At 48.1% G+C, this 18,561-nt stretch overlaps 1 protein-coding gene and 1 long non-coding RNA gene across 3 annotated transcripts in view; one reads left to right on the forward strand and one right to left on the reverse strand.

Moving 5' to 3' along the window:
• The window catches only part of LOC102535707 (uncharacterized protein C1orf94), a 36,533-nt gene extending 25,677 nt beyond the window's left edge, over positions 1–10,856 (reverse strand). For both annotated transcript variants that reach the window (XM_072955116.1, XM_072955115.1), the window contains exon 1: positions 9,743–10,856. In XM_072955116.1, the coding sequence (XP_072811217.1) occupies positions 9,743–10,071 (329 nt within the window). In that variant the 5' untranslated portion in view covers positions 10,072–10,856. The remainder of the gene's footprint in view (positions 1–9,742) is intronic.
• Positions 10,857–13,081: 2,225 nt separating this feature from the next.
• On the forward strand, positions 13,082–15,279 carry LOC140691520 (uncharacterized). The gene is made up of 2 exons (XR_012067229.1): positions 13,082–13,155; positions 14,803–15,279. It is a non-coding gene; the product is annotated as an uncharacterized lncRNA (long non-coding RNA).
• The last annotated feature ends 3,282 nt before the right edge of the window (positions 15,280–18,561 follow it).

Below are 18,561 nucleotides of genomic sequence, written 5' to 3' on the forward strand. Positions count from 1 at the left end.
TCTTAGCCACTACCCTGCACCTCCAAAAGAGCAAAGTGGGAGAAAGAGTGGGGCTTCTGCCGTAGGAAGAGCTGCATTCAAACCCCAGCTCTGTCGTTTCTGATGGGGTGACCTTCTGCAATTCACTTCCCTTCTCTTGAGTCTCAGCTACAGAAGGTGCAGAGGCCAGAGAGCCAGCCAGGGACCAGGAGGACAAGGCAGCAGAAGCAGAACTCGGTGGGCAGGTTGGTGTCCCACTCAGGGACTTGCAGGAGCCCGTGCAAGACGTGGGGGTGGGGAGGCACCAAAGGGCCCCAGACAAGGAGTGGCCTCCATCATGGAGACAGGGACTCTGGCGTTTGGCCTGGCACCACCCCCAGTAGGCCCTCACCCTCACTTGACCAAGGCTGGTGGAGATTTCTGGGTCTTCCTGTCTGTGTGGGGAACAGGGACCCATCTTCTATTCCCCAGGGTGGTCCCTGCCTGATGTGGAGGGAAGGGACACAGCCACCTCTGCCAAAGCTACATCTCTCCTCTTCTCCAGATCTGGGATTCACTGAATTGCACTGAGTCCCTCTCCCCATACACACCCCACACCATGCACACACACACCAACCTATGTGCATGTACACAGCAGTCATGTACATGCACACAGCCGTGCACACACACACACACACAAGCACACACATCCCTGCACACACACCCCATCACCTTGCGCATACACCATGTAAACCAGCACACACAGGCACAGGCCACCACAGCCTTGCAGAAAACCAGCAAGAAGAAAGGGAAGGGGGAAGGAGGGTGGGGTCCGTCTCTCTCACAACCCGAGGGGCCTGGGCCAACTTTTTTCAGTTTGGGAGTGAAGGGAGCAGCTGGGAGAAGCTGCAGGTTCAGTTGCCATCCTATGGCCTGGGCATCCCAGAGGTACCCGGAAACCCACTGGGCTCTGTCTGCAGAGCCTCTCAGGTCGGGGGCAGGGTGGGCAGAGGGCCTTCAGAAAACTGACTCCGGCTCGCCCCTCCTCCACTCTCCAGGCCACGTGAGGATTAAGTGCGGTGATGAATGTGAAAGCGCTCGGTAAACTAACCAGCACTATGCAAATGTTAGCGGCTCCGACCAACAGACCGAGAGAGAAGAGCGGTGCCGAGAGGTGAGCCGGCTGCAGGCGTGGAGCCCGCTGACCCTCCACAGCCCAGTGCTGGCCAGCTGGGGTTGGACGGTCAGGAAGTCGCTGAAACCCAGGTATCAGCCTCTGCGCTGTGGGGATGGTGACACCACCCGGGGTTAAGGGAGGCAACACCGGGAAGTCGCTCAGCTGCCCCAGTGCCAGACCTAGACTTCCTGCTGGTCTCACTCCTTATCAAAGGCCTTCACACAGAGTATGGCCCATTCTTCACAACACCCCTGCCATCCATTTGGAGCTCAATAAGTGTCAGTCTCCTTTCTTCACGCTTTTCTTTGCAACGCCTCTTTCTAAGCTGTATCCCTTTTAAGCCTGAGGGTCCATCATGTTTGACCCCCAAGAGAACTTTCTACAAGTACACACACAAGTCACCTGTGGTGCTTGTTTCAAATGTAGATTCCTGGGCACTCTTGGGGAAAGGGCAGTTCAGTTGGTCCAGAAAGGGGCCCAGGTATCTGCATTCTGAGCAAGGATCCCTCCTCCACCCTCTAACCCTCAACCCCCACCTCTGGCCACAGTTGTGATGCAAATGATGCACTTGGAGACACACATCCAGGTGGGAACTTCCCTCTGGACACTTTTCCAGCTCTCCCTGATCGCCCCTCAGGACTGATGGGACAGTCTTAGAAGGCAGATTGGCAGGTGGAAGTGAGAACCCCCCCACCCTGACCCTGCTGGACTCCCCAGCCCCCTGGAGGGGAAAGAAGGGAGAAGGCCGGAGGCAGCAGGGGTTGGGCCTCGGACTGGAAGGGTTGGGGGATGAAGGATTCAGTGAGCTGGGGAATGAGACAGGAAATACTGGGGAATAAACACAGCAATAAAGGAGCTTCCGCTTGGAGCTGCAGAGTGATTTCTTACTGTTCAAATTATCTTTAAAACTTTTCATTTGAATCTGTTTAGTAAGAGGAGGCTTACCCTAAGGAAGAGGTATTTTTTTAATGTGACTTGGGAGTTGAATTGGAAAGAACGTTGCAACAAAGATATTAAAAAGGGGATTAAACCAAACCACTGGTGGCCCATCTCTGCGGGCTCCCACAATCTGCGACACAGCTCCCGAAACTATAAAATTAAATTAAAAAGGGGAACACAGGACTTGGGACGTTAATCACAATTCATCTTCCCTCTACTGCTAATGGCTCCCAGTGCTAAGCAGACATGGAAGGGCTATTCTGAAGGGCTCTTGGTGTCCAGAAAGAGCTCTGGCCTTGAAGCCCCACGAGGTTCCTATCCCTGTTCTGCCCTCTCCGAGCTGGATGACTCTGGGCAAGTTGCCTAACTTCTCGGAGCCTCAACTCCCTCATCTGTAAAATGGGAATAATATTGACCATTAACTGGGAAGGGTTGCTAAGACAATAAGATAAACAGAAAATTGAAATTCATATAGCCTGGCATATATCAGGTGCTCAAGAAAATGTTAATTCCCTTCCTGCAACTGAAGGCAGGAGGAGGAAAAATACTCTGCCAATGTCTTGGCTTCCTGATATCCTGTCCCTACGTCACTCAGTCTTCTTCTGATGATTGTGACCTCTTGCTTGGCTCCTGGCCACCTCTGGGCCTTACTCTCCTTGCAGTGGCATTTTTATGGTTCATCCATCATTTACTCATTCATTCATACACACTTCATTGCCACCGAGTGCCAGGAACTCGGCTGGGCACTGGGGAGACAAAGATGAGTAAGACACAGTCCTTGCCCTTAAGGAGCCGTGGTCAAGTGGGGATGAGGGACTGCTGCCTCGGGCAGTGTACAGTAAGTGCCAGATGACCACCTCATCAGAAACCCCATGCCAGGGCTGCTCTGACACATCCGAATGGGACTCTGTGTCCTTCCCTCTGGCCAACGGTCAACACAAGAGCTAGTTCTAAACTGACTCTTTCATTCCATTACCCTCCTATAAAGACCCCTACCATGCGGTCCTCAGAGCTAAGGCGGTGTTTGTCTTTCCCAATGATCTCTCCTGCTTTGCCTTGTTAGATGATATGACCTATGTTCCCACTTTTTTGTCCCAGCTGCCAAGAATCTCAAAGCAACCTGCTGGCCTCAACTGAGTACATTCCTTTAGCCTAGGTTTGCTGGTACCTAAGCCTCCTCTCCCCATACCATTCCTGATCACTTAACCCTTGTCATTTTATCCTTGAAAGTAATGATAATATGGTGGTGAAGAAGATGATGAATTTGGAGTCCTTATTTTCTGCCAGGTGCTGTGTGAACTTGGCCTGCATTCCTTCACTAACCTCCACAATAACCCTTTAGGGTGGTCACTGTGACTTTTTGCATTTTTCAGACTAGGAAAATAGGGCACAGAATGTTTGAGAAAGTTGGTTGCAGTTATAAAGTGTGCTGGGATTCTGATCCATCTGTTTAAAGGTGAGCCACCTTTAAATCTCAGGAAAGAGAGGGAATATAATCATTCATTTAAATTAAAAAGAGGAATAGGGGAGAGGGAGGAAAGAAAAAATGTTGAACGGAGTGAGTGGTAAAAAATTCAGAAGATGACGCACTAATTCTAGGTCTTTTTTTTTTTTAATTTGGGGTTTGGGGAGGGTAATTAAGTTGATTATTATTATTATTATTATTAATTTATTTAACATAGGTACTGAGGACCAAAACCATGACTTCGTGCATGCTAAGCATGCACTCTGCCCCTGAGCTATACCCTCCCCCCAGTTCTGGGTCTCTGAGGATGAATAAGAGTGAGAGTTCAATACAGAGATATAGAAGAAAGGTACTCCTGGTAGCAAAATAATCTGAGCAAAGGCAAGGTGCACCTCTGATGGCTCATATTGGTTTATAGAGAGTCTGGATGAGAGCAGCAAGATGTGCATCTAGAGATGTAGGCAGGGCCAGCACAGACTCTTGACAACCAGGTCAAGTAGCCCAGAAGACAATGAATGAGTCATGGGAGATGCCTGAGAAGTGCTGCTGACGTGCTTCAGGAAGGTGAAGCTGGCCAAGGACATCCAGGAGGACAAGGAACCAGATACAGTAAGATGAGATGTTCCAAAAATGGCAGGAGAGAGGCCAGCAGGGAGGCAAGGAGTCAAAACCCACCATGAAGGCGACCGACAGGATGTGTAAGGAGATTGGAGGAGGGAGGGTCCAGGGCCTCGAACCTGGATCTGCAGCACCATTTGTGCACGAATTCATGGGACAACCAGGATGGGGGATGTACTGATGTCAGTGTGAGTGGGGTCATAGCAATGGCTGAGATTCAGCCCCGGGAGGCTTGAGGGAGGGAGACAGTTGAGTGGCTGGGGGAGAAGGATTCCAACCTGGGGTCCAAGGGGTCTCTAGCATTCAAAAACATCAAGGGATATAAGGATGTGTTTCAGGCAGAAGGGTGTATGGCAGCTTCCGTCAGATTCTCAAAGAGGGGTTTGACCCCTCAAAGAGGAGAAAATGCTAGCATGGGACTTCACAGGCCTCCAGAGCTGGTTTCTGCCCCAGGGCATCAGTCTGAGTTTCCAAGTGTGAGCCTTGTCCTCATCAATCCTCTCACCAGGCTTCAAGCTTTTAAAAAAAATAACAATAATAACAAATAAAAGTGGAGATATATTCCAAGCAACTTTTCCAGGTAACTAGGATGACTCATTCAATTTTTTCCTGAGCTAGGTCCTGAGAAGAGAAACTCTAGGAAGAGTCCTGTAGGTGCAGGGAATGATGGGAAGTTCCCTGGGGGTGGCATGTAGCCCATGGGGATGGATGAGAGCGGAAAGGTGGCTCTCTTACGGTTTAAATAACAATAGCAACAAAGGGTTGGTTTGTTGGGAAAGCAGTTCAAACAAGGCAGCTCCTTGGGTTCCAAGTTCCAGCTACTCCGTTGGCCTCGAGGACTGGCGGATGGATGCAAACAGTGGATGGAGATTCACTAGAGCAAGAGCAAATCAGCCCTCATCCTTCTTGCAACAGATATCCCAGAAGGCTGCCAATCAGGAAATCATTTCCTTTTTTTAAATGCTTAAATGGATTTCCTTTCTTTCTGTAGACTTATCTTCCTACTTGGGACTGGCACGGAATCACCTTCCAGCTCACCTCCCCTAGCCTCCTCCAGGAAGCCTTCCCTGAGCCCCAAGCCTGGGTCATGCGTCCCCAGAGTGTGCTCCCAGCGTACTGGTCCTTCATCAGAACGGTTGTCATGTGTTGTGATCCGCCATTCGCAAGACACTGAAGGTCCATATAGAAGTTCAGAGACTAACCCCATCTTTTTCACCAGTGTGGTTTTCCCATTTTGTCAGGCATGCAGTAGGCGCACAATAAATATTTGTTGAACGTCTCTGCTGTCACATGGATCTGCGTCCCCCCCCCCCACTAGACTGGTAGCTCTCAGAGAGATGGGCTTCTGTCCTACATGTCTTTGTATTCCTGGACCTAGCACCGGGTCTGGCACCCAGAAGCCAACTGTGAGTGTTTGTTGAATGAATCCATAAATGAAAGAACGAACAAATGCCGTTTCACAGTCAGTCAGCAAATCCCAAACCCCACTCTGGGGCTGTGAAGCTTTAGCAACAGGGGGATTGAAGGAATATATAGTCCTAGAATATAAGTCAGTAAGTGGCTTTCCACAATTCTCTGAGCCCAAATTTGAGGCTAATTAAAAGATAACTGAGCAAGGTTCTGGAGTTGACACTAGGCAGAACTACAGATGCTCCCCCATAGCCCATTTCTCTCCGTTTCTTCCCTGCCTCAGTAAGTGTACCACCATCTAACCAGTACCCAGGCTGAAAACCTCAACTCAGCCTTGATATCTGTTTGTGCGTCCCCAGCCATCAGTGGGCTCTGTTGGTTCCTCCCCAAATGCACACCGAACCCCCCCATTTTTTCCACTTTCACTGCAATCACTTTGGTCCAGCCACCATCACTGTCGTGATCACCTGGACTATTGTAGCTTCTTCCCAGAGTTCTCCCAACTTACTCTTTCACATACCTAACAAACCGTCTCCACACAGCAGTCATCTAATACACCAGCGAATGTGATCGTGTTACAACACCTTCCTAAAAACCTTCAAAGGTGTCCCATAACGTGTTCCCTATAGGGATCCTCCAGGTCTTCTGAGATCTTGCCTGCCTACCTCTATATCACCTTGTGCCATCACTCACTACACTCCAGCCATGCTGTCTCTCTCCAGCCCACTCCCATCTCTGAGTCTCTGAAGTTGCTCACCTTCTGCCTGGTCCTCCTTCCTCAGATCTTCACCTGCCTGGCTCTTTCTCGGTATCAGATGACCACCTCTCCTCAGAGAGTCCTTCCCTGCCCACCCCCTCTAAAGGAAATGCCCCTACTATTTTAGTTGGTTTTACTTCCACCAGAGCACCCATTGCTGTCTGAAATTATTTGGTTTATTCTTATATGTCATTAACAGGAATACAGCACATAGATGGAGAGGATCCAGTCTGCTTGGATTCGATCATCCCTGGATTACTGTACTTGGTTCTCGTTGCTGCACTGCCCCAGGGACCAGCAACATGGGCAGGAAATTCAGAAAACCAGAGGTACTCAGCCTGTAGAACAAGAGGTCCTAGGATGAATACTGTTGCCATCTTTTAATATCTAAAAGGCTACTGAGAGGAAGGAGGGATAGATTTAATTTGGAGCTCTAAGGGCAGAATCCAGATCAATGGGTATTACTTTGATAAAGACAGATTTCAGCACAGGAAGAAAAATTTTTTTGATAGTCTGGGTTCATAGCAGGGGAAGGAACTACCTTAGGAAGTGGTGAGTTCCCCATCTAAGAAAGTGTACAAGTGGAGAACCACTTGGTAAGGATGTTGAGGAAGGCATTCAAGCAGCAGCAGATGGCCTCCAAGATCCCTTTTAAACTTGAGATGTCTGGATTTCTATGATAAATAGGGACAAATTTTTTAAAATTCTGGCTAACAAGTGTTCTAGAACTTATTTGTCTAGCTGCCCCTACAGCAGCAAACCTCACCGACACTGGGTCTACAAATTAAACAGTGGAAAGATTAGCTGAGAGGCTATTTTGTGGGCCTTTAAGCCATCCCACAGCTACACTGGACAGCTCCCTGGTTTTCAAATCTGTTATCTATATGTGGTTACTTGGAACATGAGATTGACAAATATTACGACTCTCCAAAAAATGCCTCAATTCCTAGGGGAAGATAGCCAGCACTATCACACATGGTCCGGAGTTTGTTTTCTGAAACTCCACCACTTCCTAACTGTAGGACCTCAGGCAGAGAAGTTAACCCCTCCAAACCTGTTACCTTACCTGTAAAAAGGATTTGATTTTAAAATAGGGGGAAGGGAGAATTGAAACAAGAATGGCACAAAGTTGATAATCAACGAGGCTGATTGATAGACATTCATTATACCACTCCATTTTATGCGTCTGAACATTTGCACAACAAAAAGTAAAAAGAGGGGGAGTTTAAAATAGCACCCACTTCATGTAATAATTGTAGGGCTTAAAGAAATCATCACTATCATTATGACAAGGAATTTTTACAAATCCTAGTTATTACTGGTAATGTTTAAGTATCCCATTTAATCATCCCAACAACCTGATGAAATGCACAGTAATCATCTCCATTTGGCAGATGAGGAGACTGCAGCTCACATAAATTAAACAAGTCCCGCAGCTGGCACTGGGCTGAAATGCAATCGGAAACCAGAGTTATCTGACTCCACCATTGCAGCTGCCTTTATTTCAGGAACAGCGCATTGTGTTCTGCTTGGTTGATATCCGCACGATAATATCATTCACTCATCTGTGGCAATGGTTTCCTAGCCCTTTTCTCAGTAGCAGTACCTTTGGTCAAATGCAGCCTTCATTCAGAACTTCAGTAAGTAAAACTTACGAAAAGCTGAACGGCTCTGGTTAAAGTGGGGCTTGGGGCCCAGGAATCAGGCCACTCAACTCCAGGGGGGCCCCCTGAAGCACCCTCGGGTCTATGAGCATCGTGTGAAGACCCCAGCCTGAAGGCAACACAAACAACAACCAAATCCCTGAACCTTGGCAATTCCTTTCAGGGACAGCCTCGTTTGTATAGTGCAGCTTCCGGTTTCCTGTTTCCTCTCTCCCATCACATTTGATCCTCATTATCAATGCTGAGGTGGATCAGGCAGGGCATATCATCCTCCATTTGCAGATGAGAAAATCAAGGCCAAGCGGAGTCAAGCGGCAGGCCAAAGGTGTGCCAGGTCACTTTTCGGCCAAGTGCAGACTGGAAGTGGAGTCTGTCTCCATTAACGCAGTGTAACCTGGCAGAGAGGGTGCCATCTGCTGGAAATGGCCACTGACCCTTAGTCCACAAAGTGGACAATCAGCTCTTTGGCCATTGAGAGCTGAGCACAGCCCCATGGGCCCTCTGCCAAGGCCCTGTCCCAGAGCAGATGGCAGTGGGTGGGGTGGAGGGGCTCAGCGCCACCAGAGGGCCGGACAGCAGGGCTTTGGCTGTAGACAGGCCATTCTCATCCCAGCCATGTCCTGCTGAGCAGGGGGCAGGGGAGGTAATGAGAGCCAAAGTGCCTTCCAGTAAGCACAAAAAGGGACAGTAGGAGTGCAGAACTAGGGAGCAGTTATACTTTGCCTTCCTAGCTCTTGCCTAGAAATCCCTGAAACCAGACACAGCTGATAATTGCCTGAATGAGGTCCCCCGACTCCAGAGCATCTTTGAGCTGAGCTGGAACCTATGTTGGAACAGGCAACACTTAATTATCACTTAATCTTTAATTAGCACCTAATCATTAACACTTAATCCATCTGTAAAATGGGGACACTAATACCTGCCTCACAGGGACTCTGGGAGGATTAATTAATGTTTGCAGCCCACTTTGAAGATGCAAAGCAGTGAACAAGTGCTCACTGGTGGCATTAATAACTCTGAAGACGTACTTGCTTTTCCTAACGAGGTCCCTTCTTCTCTGTTCCCTTCTCTCCTTTCTAATATCCATCCCCAACAATATCTGCCCAACTTTGCCCTGGTGGAGAAACATTTAGCTCTGTGTTTCCCAGACACAGGATTTCCCATCCAGGAAATAAGCTATTTACAGCCATCTTCCCGCACTTTAATTTTCTATTATGTCCTCTGAATATGTCAATGCCTTCCCAGAAAATATTTTGATGTGCGCTCCTGCAGCAGTTTCTGTGGAGGCTGAATGGGACAGCTGCTCCCTGTATTAGGGAATTCCAGATGTGGTTTAAAACCACCAGACTCATCTGTGCCAATGCCTAGCCTCTGGGGGCAGGAGGGGAGAAGGATCTTCCAGCTTCTAGTGCCTCTGGGGATAGCCATGGACATTGAACCCTCAGCCCTGGTTAGGGTGGTTTTTTAAGGTCCTCAGATCTGGGTTGCCTATGCCTTTAGATGAGAAATGTCCCCTTAGTGGGTTGGTACAGAGACAGCAGAAATACAGCCCTGGTCTGGCGTCTCACCCAGGTCCCTTCAGGGCCCCAATCAATGCTCTAATAAAGGTTGGACAAAGAACCACGGTGAATGGAGCAAAAGTATATAGCATTTAGGGTTTAGCCAGACTAACAGAACATTTCCCGACAAGGTCAGACCTCATCTCCTCCCTCTTCCCTCCTCCCTTGGTGCCAGCCATGCAGGGGGACACTCACTCTTCTTGGAAGCTGAGCCTCTTGTCTCTTGGAGTCCCTGCCATGGGGGCAGAGAGCTGCTCCTTTGAGGTTCTGGGCTGCAAGGCCTCAGGCAGGCCCTGAACTCTCTTCCAGATTTCATGGCAAGCCTTGTCTAGGCTGTCTCGGGGTGTGTCCTGGTGGATCCAGATGTATCTGGGGAATGGGCCCAGGGCGGAGGGGCGCTTGGCCACCAGGGCCGAGGATGAAGCCAGCCCATTTCCACTGGCCATCCTCTTCCTCTCTTTCCGGAAGGCCGTTTGTCCACCCAGGGCACGGAGACAGGGGGACCATCCACCACCACTCCTCATTCACCAGAAAGGGAGGTGAGGATGGAGCAGAGCAGGTCAGTCCTGTCTGGCTGTTGGTCTAGCAAAGTGACTATGTTCAGAGGCCTTCGATTTGTGGATGAGGGATGGATGGAGGACAACTTTCTTTTGGGGAGGGGAAATTTATTTTGACTTGCTTTTATTTGCTCTTTCCTGACTTTGGCCCCTCTCCCCTTCTCCCTTAGAAGAAAATATTTACAAGTCAACAAAAACCAGTAGCTTAGTAACCTTGGAATCCCCTGGAGCTCAGGAACCAGGGGCCTGGGTGGGCAGAATGACATCTGGGAACAGCTGGAGTGGGAGGGCTGGCTCTCCCCACAGTCCCTGGCTCTCCCCCGTTGCGAAACACCCCTGACACCTTGCGGGGCCTGGGGCTCAGCCCATCGTCGCTCGCTAAGCCTCACGGAGGACCAGTTGAGGGCCTGGCACTGTGCTAGGCACCGTGGGGCTGGGGGCCCCCCGTCGGGTTCTCCCGGGTCTTCCCAGAGATCCCGCTCCCGCCGAGGGCCTGCGGCCCCCGCCTGGCTCAGCCCCGCCTTGCTCTCCCCACTGCCCCTTCCGGCCCCCCTCTTCTGGCTGCTTCACCACCCCTACTCCTGGCGGGAACACTCCTGAGTGCTGAGCTCCCTCAGCAGACACCTGCCAGGGCAGCCGGGCTGCGGGGTCGACCCCGGGAGGGTCCCAACGCCTTAAAAGGGCGCTGTCTTGCCTGCCTGTGGCTCCCACACCCTTCCCGTCCTGCGCTGGAATCCCTCGGTGGGTTTCAAACACAACGGCTCGGTGCGCGGGGCGCCCCCGGCCCTCCGGTGGGGTGGGGGCGGGGCCCCGGAGGCCCCCAGAGCGCTTTCCCCGTTAGAAGTCGAGCGCGCCGCGCCCCGGCCTCGCCACGCCGCTCCTCCGCACTCACCCGGGCGCCTGCCTGACCCAGGCCCGGGATCGCTGCTTTCACCCGCTAACTGCCGTTTTCTCCGGCGCTTACCATCTGCAAAGCGCCGGACTTTCTGTGTGCTAGTCAATCAGAACAAGCTCATGAACTCAGTATCATTATGTATTATCGTGCTACATTTGAGGAAACCGAGTCTCAAAGTTGTAAAGGGGTGTGTCCAAGGCCCACTAGGAAGCGAGGGGCTGGGGCTCAAACCCAGGGACCCCAGGCCTGACCCCATGCTCTCAGCTACTGAGATAAACCGATTCCTCCAGCTACGGGTTCTCAGCGGTCCAGGTCTGGGCACAGGTGCAGGGGGAATGGCTAAGCTCCCTGTTTGCTGCTCGTGGGCTCCTCCCCTCGCTGGAGGGGCTTCCTTAAACTGGGAACTGATAAGGCACCTCCACGTGCCCGGGGCTCTCTGGCCCCAGGAGTCAATGGTTGTTCCTTCAGTGTTTCCCCAGGAAAGGAGGAGCAAGATGACGGGAAGGAAGAAAGAAGCGTGGACTCGAATAGACTAGATGGCAGCCTATATACAGGGAGAACTGAATCCCTACACCACCCCTTCCTTCCTAGCAGTGTGACTCTAAGGGCTTTTTGCACTTCTCCCACCCTTCGTTCATTCCCCAGATACTGACCAAGCCCTCCTCTGTGCCGCTGAGTGCCGCGCACCTAGGAAACCTGAAAGTGAGCAGAAGTGCCATGGTCCCTGCTCTCCTGGAGTCTATCTTCTAGTGGAGGGAGATGGATCGACAACTAGCAGAGCGAATAAATAAGCAGTAATTACCGATGAAATAAGGGCTCTGATGGAAACTAATCAATAAAGTGAGGGAATGGGCAGAGGAGGGGTGGCTGCCTCCGATGCCCATCCAGGCAGGCCTCTTTGAGGAGGGAATGTAACATTGGAGATGAAACAGAAGGATGAGAGTCCTTTTCTATCAAAAGGTGTTAATAAATTACTTCAAAGATCACATTTGCAGCACACGGTAGGCACCTAATAAATATGTGTTTGATGAATTTATGGGCTACTTACTGTATAGAGTACCTGGTATGCAGCAGGTGCTCAATGCACAACCTTGCCCTCCTTATAGAGGGTCTGGGTTCCTGGAAATGTTGACTCTTAAATCTGGAAAACTGAGCTTGATTCCCCTTTGATTTTCATATGAAAATTAAAGATGTGTTCCTTTGGGGAAAATTCCAAGGACCTAGACTGAATAAAATTATAGTGAAGAATGTAGAAAACCTTTTAAGATAGTGTATTTAAAGGAAAAGTGATCATTTCTGATGAAATATTAATAATTCTGAAAATGTCACTCTGTGTTTATGCTGCTTGGCGTTTGGTTGGCTAACACCTGTGCTTAGAGCAGAACGCCAATGACCCTGCACTGCCCAGGCTACAGGATTCTGGAAAGTTAGCCAGCTCACTCATTCCTTCTCCCGTTCTTTCTCTCCTTCAATAGAAGACCTGGCAACAGGGGCAGAAGACTGGAAAGAGAGAAAGAGAGAAAGAGAGAAAGAGAGAAAGAGAGAAAGAGAGAAAGAGAGAAAGAGAGAAAGAAAGAAAGAAAGAAAGAAAGAAAGAAAGAAAGAAAGAAAGAAAGAAAGGAAAGAAAGAAAGAGAGAGAGAGAAAGAAAGAAAGAAAGAAAGAGAAAGAAAGAAAGAGAAAGAAAGAAAGAGAGAGAAAGAAAGAAAGAAAGAAAGAGAGAGAGAAAGGAAGAAAGAAAGGAAGGAAAGAAAGAAAGAAAGAAAGGAAGGAAGGAAGGAAGGAAGGAAGGAAGAAAGAAAGAAAGAAAGAAAGAAAGAAAGAAAGAAAAGAAGGAAAGAAAGAAAGAAAGAAAAGAAGGAAAGAAAGAAAGAAAAGAAGGAAAGAAAGAAAGAAAGAAAAGAAGAAAGAAAGAAAGAAAGAAAGAAAGAAAAGAAAGAAAGAAAAGAAGGAAAGAAAGAAAGAAAGGAAGGAAGGAAGGAAGAAAGAAAGAAAGGAAGGAAGGAAGAAAGAAAGAAAGAGAAAGGAAGAAAGAAAAAGAAAGAAAGAAAGAAAGAAAGAAAGAAAGAAAGAAAGAAAGAAGGAAAGAAAGAAGGAAGGAAGGAAGAGAAAGAGAGAGGAAGGAAGGAAGAGAAAAAAAGAAAGAAAGGAAGGAAGGTAGGAAGGAAGGAAGAAAGGAAGAAAGAAAGAAATACAGCAAGCATAGGGAACAAAGATAGGGGCATGTTTCTTGGAACACATAGCTGAGGTTGCTAGAAGAATCTGCAAACAACTGAAGTGGAGTATTTAGAACCAGTATAAAGCTATGTCCAAGTTGGTGGCCACTAGTCACACATGGCTATTTTAATTTTAATGTAAATCGAATTAAAATTTCCGTTCCTTATATTAGCCACATTTCAAGTACCACATGTGGCTTGTGGCTACCATTTTGGGTAGCACAGAGAACACTACCACTACTGAAAGACAGATAGACTCTAGGACCAGACTACCTCGGTTCAAATTCTGAGTTCCTGCTTCCTGGCAAGGTTACCCCTTAGGCAGGTTACTCTGGACCTTGGTATATTAGTTTGCTAGGGCTGCAGTAACAAAGGACTGCAGATCAAGGTGACTTAAGGAATTTATTCCTTAACAGTTTGGAAGCTAGAAGTCTAAGATCAAGGTGTCAGTAGGGTTGGTTCCTTCTGAAACTCTCTGGCTGCTTATATATTCTGACTAGCTTCTTCCTATGTCTTCATGCGGTTTTACCTCTATGTGTCTATGTCTTAACCTCCTCCTCTTATAAGAACACCAGTCATATTGGGTTAGGACCACCCTAAAGAGCCGATTGTAACTTAACTGCTCTTTAAAGGTCCTATGTCCAAATAGAATCACAGTCTGAGGTGCTAAGAGTTAAGACTTCACCATCTGAATTTGGAGGGACACCATGCAGCTTATAGCACTTGATCTCCTCATCTGTAAAATGGGGTGATAACAAAAGGGCACTTGTTTTGTGGAATTGTTATAGATGTTCTGTGACTAAGTAATTACTTAACACACGGAAAGTCCCTAAAACAACACCTGGCACATAAGAGATACATAAAAATGCTGTCTATTAGTTTCCTTGTTGATTACATTGAAATGTGTGCCACTGGAGTTTCTCAGTTACAGTTTCTCTGCTACGCGTAGGGAGGGAGAACTTTTGCTGTCCTGGGGAAATTGCTTTGTGATGGAGGACTCCAACCTTCAACTAAGCCTTTCTAGGCTTTGTCGGTTTTTTAGCACCAACCATGGCCAAGATTGTTCAAAAGACAGAGCGGGGAGATGAATAAGACCTCTAGCCTACACGTTGTCACAGGCTAGTGAAAGGAGCAAAGCAGTTCGTAAATGCCTGGTACTGAGCTTACTTCACTTTCTATTCAGCATACAGCTACAATCCTCCAGCACATAAATATCCACGTGCCCAGCACGGGTAATGGTCTTCATGACCATTGACTGCTTCACTTCAAGCTCTAAAAAAGACAGGTACCAGGCTTCACTATTCTGTCTTCAGCATCTTCGAGAGTGGGTGCAATCTGTCTGAACACATTCTTAAATTACCCAAGAGTACCTCTGCTACCCTGAGTGGGTTGTTGCACCTCTTTATGCCTCAGTTTGCTCATCTTGAAACAGGGATCATAAGATACTGACCTTATAGAGTTTTGGGACAATTGAGATAATACACAAGCTGTACTTAGAATAGTGAGTCTGGCATGTGCTACGTATCTAGTGAATGTTAGCCATCGTTATGTAGGTGTCTGGGATTCTTGCTTTTCTCTTTGAAACCAGGAAAGCCTTAGGAGGAGTCAACTGTCTCTACCTACTCCCCAGCCAAAGCCTCTACTCACCTGGCTTCCATTGCAGACACAAACACGGCCAGGATGGAGAACTCAGAAAGGTGGGCACAGCCTACCCTCTTTCAAGATCTTCCTAGGTGCTATGCCAGCTTACTTTCGTAGGCTCTATCTCACCTCTAGTGTATTTTAAACACACCCACCTCTCACCATAAATATAACTTTTTGGCTGTAAAAGAAAAATTGAAAGGATTTTTGCCATTTTGCTTTTGCAAATTTTTGGCCATGAGTAATTTACTGAGTTTATGGTCACCAATCTTGGGGCGTACCCGGGAACTCTTGCACGGTGAGAAAACTCCAACCTACAACTTGTTATCAAATGCAACGAAATTTTTATGACTACTAAATTCCACAGTTAATGAAGTTGACAGAATGGTACATTTTGCATTTAATTAAACGCTTACTGATTTCAGTGTTGTGGTTATCTTCTTTGTATTGCAGATCTAATAATAATACTTGCAGGCCTCGAACGTTTTTAGACCCCTGAAAACCACAGACACACTCGTTACTATGCTGACGATGCCTAAAGGGTCACAGTGCCTAGAGGGAGCCCTGTGGATCAGGAGACTGCAGGCTTGTGGGAAAAGCCATCGGAACTGGAGGAAGAGGAGAGTGCAGCCATTTGTCATGGGACTAGGTCTCCCCTGGTTATTGTCCCAGCAACTGAACCTGGCCTCAGAGCAGCCAACCCTTTTTGGGACTTTGAAAAGGACGCCAGAGTGTTCCAGAAGCAAAGCTGTGACTCTGGGTCTTCTCTCTCCTGGCAATCCCCACCATTTCCCGGGGGACTCCATCCCTTCTTGTTGCCTCCAGTCCTTGCTCACATGTAAGGATACTGTTAAGAGCTTAGGCCGTGGCAGGGGACACATTGGAATTTGAATTCCTGCACTGCTACTTACTGAAGGGCAGCTTTGCACATGCCAAACGCCTCTAGCATTCCATCATCTGCAAAGTGATGGAAACAATCGACAGGTCTGGATCGGGAGAGGTTCAAAGAGGGACATCCATTAGAGTTTGCAGCACAGTCCTCGGCTCACGGTGGGAGCTCAATAAAACATACTGGTTATTGTTATTATTAGCTATTAATGCAAACATGGCAGTCGATGAGCTCTCCATTTAAAGTTAGGGAAAAGGAAGACCATATTTGGTGGAGGAAGAGAATATGACCTGGCAGCGGTGGCCCAGGAAGGTGGCAACAGAGTCAATGCAATTGGTCTCCCGCTTCCTGCTTTGGCCTTCCTGCCAGATCCCTGTCATGATAGGTGCCCCGAAGAATTTCTGGAGAGGCTCTGTCCCTCTCACGTCGAAGTCTGGTGCTCTGCCCTTCCTCCACAGCATCCATGCTTGGACATTGGCCACCAGTATGAATTCGTTTATGATTTATACTAGGTTACTGCTGAGATGATTTGAGGTAGCTTTCAGATTAAAAAACACAGCATTGAAGAATAAAGCAGGAACTGATTCCATCTAAAAAAAGCAGAAAAGAGTTGCTACTTTCAGGTACCTGAATTGGTCAAAACGCGTGGCAATAATCAGGTAATAAAACTGGGTATGCCTATTTGTCAGCTAAAGTAAAAGTGGAAACACGTCGGAAGGCAGAGTTTTTATTTTCTGACAGCAGAAAATACACATATTCATCCACAGAGACAAAATGTTTCCTGGAAATAACCCCAAGCATGAATTTATCATGAGTCCTTGTATAAAGGACACTGAGTGACATAGTGGGCAATATATTCAATTCTATTTTCATAAAGACAGAAATGCCATTAAGTTGGTCAGTTTCTCACATCAGGGTTCTTTGAAGACAGAGAGCATAATATTAAATCATAACTCAGAAGGCATTTCTTTAAGGAACTCAGATAATGGAGTCTAGGAGAGACCCCTTTGGGTCCATTCCACAAATATTACTGAGCACTTGCTCAAGCACACATCCATCCATCCATCCACCCAGCAAAGACTTACTGAATACCAGCCATGTACCAGGTAATCTGAATGGCACTGGTGAAGATTTCGTGTAAGAGCTGATGCCTGGACTGAGTTTTGGGGAACAAATAGGAGAATGCCACACACGGAAGGAGAGGGGAGCATTCCACGCAGAGGGAGCAGTGTGCACAGAGGCCCAGAGGGTAGGGAGAGAGAAAGCAAGGCTCATTTCAGGAGTGCTGGGGCCTCCAAATGGCTGGAGCATGGTGGGTAGAAACTGGAAACACAAGAGTCATGAGAGAGAGGACAGAGGGGCAGGCTGGGAGAGTCTAGCAGAGGGCTTAGATTTCACCAACATCTGGGGAAACATCCAGGGAAGGCAGGAGAGCTGTGAAATCAGGTAAGTGTTTTCAAAGATAACTGGTGGCAAAGACGAAGACACTTCGGATGGGATAAAGCCGAGTTGGGGACACCTGTTACGTAGCTGTTATAAGAAACCCGGAAGAAGTATGTGGGGACCCTGGCTAGGACCTGGGAGCTGTTAAGAAAGCAGAATTTAGAGGACTTGGGAACTGCCTGGATGTGGGGACTGAGTAAGAGGGAAGTCCAGGATGTCCCCCCTGGTTTTTGGCTCGGGAACCAGGTGGACGTGGAAATCAGTTCCTGATGTGGGGAACTGGGCAGACAGGCAGGTTGTGGGGAGGGGTCAGAAGTAGGTGAGTTCAGTTGTAAGCAGACTGGGGCAGAGAATCCTGTGTGACTTCCAAGAGCCAAGAATGCCAGACAGCACATAAGCACTAGGGACCCAGGAGATCTTCAGGAGACGGTCTCTGCCATAGGGAACTCCCCGTCCACTGTGGGGGGGGGAGGGGCACATGAGAAAACCATCAATTACAGAGACTGGAGAGCTGCCGTGCCCCTCCTGCCCACCCTTCAGGACCCTTCAGCACTGCAGATTCCCCGCGCTGTGTCTACCTCCCCACATTTGCCCGCACTGCATTCTTCTTGGAAGGTGCCACTTCTCACCAGCCCTTCTCCCCAGAACCCCTTCTCATTTCCACAGCAGCCTGTATCTCTCCCAAGGTAATTAATTATGCTTTGCTGTGTAACTCTGTCCTCAATAAACTACCAACCTCCTGAGGGTGGAGACCATTTGTCATGTCTTATTCTTCTTCATATTTATTTTCTCAGCATCTAACACAAAGACTGACATGCAGATTAATGTTTGTGACCTGCACAAATGAAGGAAGAGTGAAGCGTAAGCAAATGACAGGATACTGCAGAAAAAAACATGGAGGGTGTATGAGGATATTGCTAGCTGCTGTAACACACCTCAATATGCCAGTGGCTTAATGCCGTTTGTTAAAGGTCATTTCTCATCTAAAAATCCAATTCAGGTGTCCCTAATTGGTGGATGGTTTCCCTCCATGAAGTGATTTGGCATCCAGGCTTCTTCGATCTTAAGGCTTTGCCATCCCCTAAGGATCCTAAATGCTCTGTATCCAGTCAGCACATGGAGGAAAAAGGGTGGGTGGGATAAGCCTTGAAGTGACACACACACACACAACATCTTACATTCCTTTAGCTAGTACCTTATGACTGCACCTAGCTGCAAAGGGGACTGGAAAATGTAGTCCTGGCTGGACAACAACTTCTCAGTGATAATTCAGCACTATTAAGACATTTTTGGCTAAATAATTCTTTGGGTGGAGGGAAGCTTCCTTGGGGCATTGTAGGATGTTTAGCACCATCCCTGGTCTCTACCCACTAG

This window comes from Vicugna pacos, chromosome 35 (genome assembly GCF_048564905.1).
Source record: "Vicugna pacos chromosome 35, VicPac4, whole genome shotgun sequence".
In the NCBI taxonomy this organism is placed as follows: Eukaryota; Metazoa; Chordata; class Mammalia; order Artiodactyla; family Camelidae; genus Vicugna; species Vicugna pacos.